This window comes from Gastrolobium bilobum, unplaced genomic scaffold (genome assembly GCF_033153095.1).
Source record: "Gastrolobium bilobum isolate Gb01-03AN ecotype WA unplaced genomic scaffold, APGP_CSIRO_Gbil_v1 utg15469, whole genome shotgun sequence".
NCBI lineage: Eukaryota > Viridiplantae > Streptophyta > Magnoliopsida > Fabales > Fabaceae > Gastrolobium > Gastrolobium bilobum.
The window spans coordinates 19,829-26,923 of record NW_026899354.1 but is presented as its reverse complement, the minus strand read 5'-3'; the positions used below and the strand labels follow the sequence as shown (position 1 = coordinate 26,923).

Below are 7,095 nucleotides of genomic sequence, written 5' to 3'. Positions count from 1 at the left end.
ATTTATTTTAATACATTGATGTAAAATTTTAAAATAATCACTTATATTTAAATATTTAAATTTTCTCCCCATTTTATTTTTTGGATCAGGTAGTGAACATGAATGCCATAGAAAGTTAAATTGGAGATAAAGCACTTAATAATGTTATTTAAAAAAGAACCAACTAGTAAAGGTCTTGTTATGAGTGAAGCCATGGATCCAAAGTTCCCAGTGAGAATCCATGAGATGGCACTCACTTCATAATGATCCCTGATTATCTTTTTCGCGGCTAGATTTCTGAAGCATCTCTACAACTTGGCTCATGGTGGGCCTCTTGTCCTTCTCTTCCTCCACACATTGCAAAGCCACTCTCGCCAAAGCTTCCATCTTACTTTCGTCATAACCTCCTTCTATGGTGTGGTCTAAGATTTCATGAACCCATGCAGAACCTTCATTCTGTTTCTCTTTCAGCCACGTGACCAGGCTGAGACGCTGCCTCTCTACTCCATAAGAGGTATGAATGTCCATTGTTGCGCTCTTTCCCGTGACCATTTCCAAGATAACAATCCCGTAGCTATAAACATCAACTTTGGAGGTGATTGGTTGATTGAAAGCCCACTCAGGAGCCATGTAACCTCTGGTTCCTCGTATCCTTGAAAAACTAGAGTATTTAGTTTCATTTCTGCTCCGCAGCTTTGACAGCCCAAAATCTGCAACCTTTGGCTGATAATTAGAATCAAGAAGTATATTGTGGGGCTTTACATCACAGTGCAGAATCCACTCCAAGCACTCCTCATGGATATAAGCAAGACCTTTTGCCGTGCCTAAGGCTATGTCAAACATTTTTGTCCAATCCAATCCATTAGACTTGATATTTTCTGCTAGAGATCCATGCTCCATGTACTCGTACACAAGTAGCCTGTGTTTTCCCTCAGCACAATATCCCCACATCTCAATCAAGTTCATGTGGTTAAGCCTTCCGATGATGCTTACTTCCGCAAGGAAATCTTCTTCTCCTTGATTAGCTTCCTTCAGTCTCTTTATTGCTGCAACTCGTTGATCAGACAAGACACCTTTGTATACAATCCCTCCTGCACCCCTTCCGATCTCTTTACTAAAACCTTCGGTGGCTTGTTTCAGCTCAGAATAACTGAATTTTCTAAAGCCAGCTAACGCCCGACTATAAACTCGTGCATCTGCAGAAAGTTGCCTTGTCCTTAACAAAAAATACCAAACCAGAAATATGCACAAAATTTCAAGTCCACCCACTCCTGCTACAAACCAGAGCATGAACTTAACATATCTGTTTCCATGGTCTATGGCATACGCTCTTTCGAGTTGTATTATTTTTGAATTAGCGGAACAAGAAATACTGTACTCATCTATGGACTCCTCGTCATAAGAATATGAACTGCTTGCTGGCAGTCTCAAGTACAGATCAGCACTAAAATCTGGTGTACGATACCCATTCCATAACTGCAACTTCGGATAACAGGTATAAGTGCCAGGACCATATTCATAGCTATACTGGATACCTTTACAGTCGCACAATTGCAAGCATAACTCCTTACACTGATCAAGTGTGTAATTTGCCATGGCCCCGTAGTCATAGCCATATAACTCCACGTTGGTTATAGATATAAAGCGAGACTCGGTTTTGTTGCAAGTAAAAGAGAATTTTGGTTCACACCCATATGCCCAATCCCCATCATTCGTCATCTTATAGCCTGGAAGACAGGAGCATTTGATGCCAGAAACAACATTATATAAGCACAAACTGTTGGGGCCACAAATGCCATGAATCCTGCATGGCCTTGACGTCGCTTGCCATGTAGTAGACCATTTCTCTCCTCCGTGTCTCCGACTGTAAACACGGATATTTCCATCATAATCAACAGTGAATCTTCTTTGGATCACGGTCCCATAATCAGATGTCATAAAAGTGAGTTCATCTGATGAACTGAAATTGCCAAGGGTATCCAGCACTGCAACTCTACTGTTGTTGTAACTTTCTCTGTTAGCCTGCCAAGGGGCCAGCCAAGGATCTGGCCAGTAAAGGCCTGAAACTTCAGGACCATCATAGAGAAGACGAAGAATATTATCACTGTCGAAAAACAGTGAATAGAAACCCGAGGACTTGTTAGTGTCACTTCTTGAAGAGACTAGTTTTGCATGTCTGGTGAACACTTGTTGTGGAACAAGTGTATCTGTAGGGAAATCAAAGCTTTGCCACAGGATGACACCATCACCCACACGCAGAACAAGGTTACCAACATCGTTAAGAGACAGATGTACGGAGGACAATGAAACAGTATTTGTGGACCAAACGAGGGATCCATCTGCATCCGTTAAGGCGAGATTACCATTGTCAAGTAGGGAAAGCTTTGAACGCTTCCCGTTGACGGGCTGGTCACGGTTTGCCATCCATACCGCCGTAGCGTTTTGGGTTTGGCCATTGGATTCGGAAAACCAAATGGCAAAGGAATAGGCATTGTCACCAACAGCGTAGAAGCCAGCAGAGAACATGCCATTTGGTGAGAGCATGACATCTTCTGGTTTCTCCACTGAGAGGGATGAACCTTGACTGATAGTATCCACAGCTGAAGATGAAAGCTGTAGACACAAAACGAAATGGAAGAGGAACAACCATAAGGTCGATATAATACCCATGGAATCTCCCAAAATGCAATTTCTATTTGTGCAAAGCTAGAAGGATCTCTTATGTTACTAGCACTGATCAACATCCATATAAATACTGTACAAAAGTCTACTTTGAAAATCGCCGCCAGATTCAAGTTGTATTTCATTTGAATTACTATTCCATGCATCCATTGACTATTTACCTAGCTAGATATATAAATCAAGTGACAAGGATATTTTATCTACATGAATATTTTTTATAAGGATTTTGTGTACAACAAGTATACCAGTCGTACAAGTGGTAAAGTGATGAAAAAAATTATCGTTCGCACGAGGATTAGTGACTCAAAACACTATTTTTACTATTTCACTTAATTTAGACAAATCAAAAATTGATTGTGAAGAGTAATTTTTTATAGTGCTTGCAATTTCTCATGTTGCATGAGAAATTCAAGTTTTCCTACAGAGGGATAAAGGAGTGGAGTCCACTTTAAAGTAAAAAATAAAAAATAGAAAAATGATTGGCACGGACATCGAAGTGAGAGTGGTAGGAGTGGAGACTTCTTATGCAACTTGAGAAGTCTTTTTCCCTTATTTATATTAAAGAAAAGCCTAATTAAATAAAACAAAGAACAAATATCAAGCAACAATTAAGTGCAAGAAAAGAATTCTAAAAATTAAAGAAGAGTAGTAAATCAAGAATGAAACATACAGTTAGGGTTTACTTCACCTCCGATCCCCTTAAGTGATTTAACTTAATTCAATAATTTCTATCTCTATTGTTCCAAACAATTCATCATTTAAGAGGTAATTAGTCAAATCCTAATCTCTTATAAACCCCTTTTAGATTAAGCCTTACGCGCGATAAATTACACTAGTTTACAATTGCTACAAGTCTATGTCTAGATCATGCAAGAATTGGTGTTTATCTCTGTCTAGATTAAGATCCCAATATATCTATTAAGAACCCTAACCTCTTTATTCCTATATGGTTGGCCAAATAATATAAGAATTTAAACAAGTAACTCAAGATAAACACAAACAAGTTGAGACAGGTTATTATTGAAAGAAAGTTAAATCAAAACAAGGATTCACGTCAGATTCATATCCCTAACTACAAAGGAAATTAGCCAGTCACAAATTAGGTGTTGATGGATCTCAACGATGACGTGGACAACTGGTAACCTTGGCGTTTATAGCGCCGCTATGTTGCTAACAACGTGGTGATATATAGGGCAATACAATTGATGGCGCTAGTAGTGCTAGCTTGCTAACAAATTTTGTTGTTTTTCCTTGCTTCTTCTTAAATTCTCTCTTGGACCTTTTTTCAATGGGCCAAAATCCTTACAAAAACACAAGAATTTCATGAAAATAATCCTGAGAGTGAACAAACAATTTAATAAAAGTTCTCATGTCTTTTGGTTACATTTAGATTAATTATATGCTCAATTTGACCCTTAATATGTAGTAAGTTGGAAGCTCATCACTTTGTTTTATAGATTATCATCTTTAGTAATTATCTTTAATTGAAAGTCTTTACTTTTCTAGAATAGGATGGCAATTGAACCAAACCTAACAGAAACTATTCCACAAGAATTTATGAATTGATAAAAGAATTATATTGTCGCACTTTTTTATGTGTGGATCTAACACATCCTTCACAGCTAGCTATTTGGTATAAGAATAATAAATTTTATATTAAATTTTGATCATTAATGCACTTGTATCCAATGACATATATAATTAAAAAATTAGAGTCGTTAGATATAAATAAAATCAATAAACAGGATTAAAATATAACTTATACTAATATAAAATGATTATGATTCTATAAAATATATGAAAGTGTGATGTTATGAATTAAGAAACTGATAAAGTGTGTTTAATATATACAATTTTTTTTTAACTAGACATCTTTTTAATTAGGTATATACATTCTTAACAACTAATTAGTTATGCACCTGGGTGACTGACTTAGATTGGCTTAAATTTAGACAAGCAACTCGAAATGAGCTTCTGAACAAGACATATCGTTTTTCCATGGGCATAAATAGTTTTGAGCTTTTCCATAGTTTAGGGCTTTTCAATAGTTGTTAAGTATTTACCTTTTTTGCTATTATTAGATTATGTTTGAGTGTGCGTTGATTGTATGTTATCTCATTTGATTGCGCATGATTTCTTTTGATTCCATTTCCTTTTATTTTCATTTTATTTTTCCTATTTAAGGTTTGGAGAACCCTATTATTAGTTGGTTGTTTTTGGTTAATAAATTTCAAAAAAGAGAAATAATATTTTCTTGCACTTCTTGTGTTCGTTCTTCTTTCTGTTTAGCCAATTCATTACTACTTTGACATTATTTTATAATCAGAGCTCTGGTTGTCACATAAGTGGCTGAACAAAACAATGATGGATTAGGTGACAAGGGTTGTAGATGGCATGGTAACACCCTTAATGGCGATGTGAACAACCACACATTGATGCGCGAGCAATTGTAGCTACAATGGCAAAACAAGGTAGACTAATTCAGGAGCTTGAACAACTGCTTGCCCTGACATAGTTGGACGATTCAAATGAAGGAAGCTAGTCCAAAAGATCATCTCATTTAGAAGAAATGAGCGAAAACCCATTATGGAACCAAGAGTGACAAGGACGAAGTCAACCTAGCAATCAATCTTTTTTTGCTAATATTGGGTGAAGATTGAAATCCCGAAATTCGAGGGCACCACTCATCTAGATGAGTTTATCGACTGGTTACACACTATCGAAGGGGTCTTTGACATCAAAGACTTGATAGAAGACCAGAAGGTCAAACTGGTGTTATTAAATCGAGAAAGCATCAAGTAGCGAGACCTATCAGTTGAATAGTATACAGTTGAGTTTGATCGTTTGCGGATACGCTGTGATATCACAGAGGAGGACGACCAATTGGTTGCTCGTTACCTAGGAGGACTATGGACTGAGATCTCAGATGTTGTATACCTGCAACAATATTGATCATATGAGGACGTGTTCGACTAGCTTTGAAGGTAGAGGGGTAGTGTAAGAGAAAAGGAAGTACTTCAAAATTCCAACCCAGATTTTCTGACAGAAAAGTTATCAAGCTCAACAGCCAACACTAGTGCGGGGAAGGAACCTTCTAATTGGAAACTAGTGAGTAAGGGGGAACGACTAATGGTAAAGAAAGCAAGACAGGGACTACAGCGAAGAGGTGTTTCAAGTTCCAGGGCTTAGGACACTTCGCTGCTGATTATCCAAACCGGCAGTATGTCACTATTATCAATACTCCAACCAATGATATATGCCCTCACCTATGACGAGTATGAAGAAGATAAGGTGGATGAAGGATATGAAGAAGGTGAGATTATTTATGGTGATTCAGGTGAATCCTTGAATATTGGAAGGGTGTTGAATGTTGACATCATTGACGATGAGTAGTGGCACCAACACAATATATTCTGCACCAAGTGTACCAAAGGCAGTAAGGTGTGTAATATGATCATTGTTGGAGGAAGCTGCGAGAATATAGTCTCTAACACCATGGTCGAGAAGCTAGTATTGAAAAAGGAGGAAATCCCACAACCGTACAAGCTTTATTAGCTAAAGAAGTGAAGTAAGGTGAAGGTGAACAAGAGGTGTCTCGTATAGTTTTCTATCGACAAAAAGTATACTGATGAGTGTGGTGCGATGCGATTCCGATGGATAGGTGTTATATCTTGTTGGGGAGGCCATGTCAATTTGATAAGAAGACGAAGCACGATGGCTTAAAAAATACTTACACTTTCAAGAAGAATGGACTAACTATTGGGTCCATCTGAATTGAAGGAGGAGGCGAAGAACAATATATGTCCAGGGTAGGTTCCAAGGAGGAATCTGCCAATGCCATTGAGATATTTGCTTGTGTGGTGATGGAACAAAATTCTGGTGTTTCTAACATTCTTTTGCAGGTTAAGCCATTGCTAGAGGACTTCGTTGATGTGGTCCCTGAGGAGATATCATCAGAACTACCACCTATGAGAGACATCCAGTACTGTATTGACCTTGCGCTAGGAGCTGTCATTCCCAACAAAGCTACATATAGGATGAGCACTGATGAGCTAAAGGAGTTACATTCACAGGCTCATGATTATATTCATAAGATGAATGTGATATATTAGGCATAAAAAACAAGTCATTTTCAAGGAAGGCAATATGGTGTGGATCCACCTTAGGAAGGAACATTTTCTAGCTAACAGGATTGACAAACTATCTAGAGCTAATGGTCCCTTCAGAGTGCTCGAGAATATCAACAACAATGCTTACAAGATTGACTTTTTTGGGGAATACAGTATTTTTAGTACTTTCAATGTTGCTGACTTGTCTCATTATCATGATGACAAGGAGGGCATAACAGACGAGAGTAACCATGAAGACCCATTAGATTCGAGGACGAATCTTCTTTTGGCAGCGGATGATGATGCACCTGGATGACTGACTTGG

General features: G+C 37.9%; 1 protein-coding gene across 1 annotated transcript; it reads right to left on the bottom strand.

Moving 5' to 3' along the window:
• Positions 1-237: 237 nt before the first annotated feature.
• Positions 238-2,649, bottom strand: LOC133289807 (putative receptor protein kinase ZmPK1). The gene has a single exon (XM_061487810.1). It carries the CDS (start codon positions 2,647-2,649, stop codon positions 238-240), a length of 2,412 nt encoding a protein of 803 aa, XP_061343794.1.
• Positions 2,650-7,095: the final 4,446 nt, after the last annotated feature.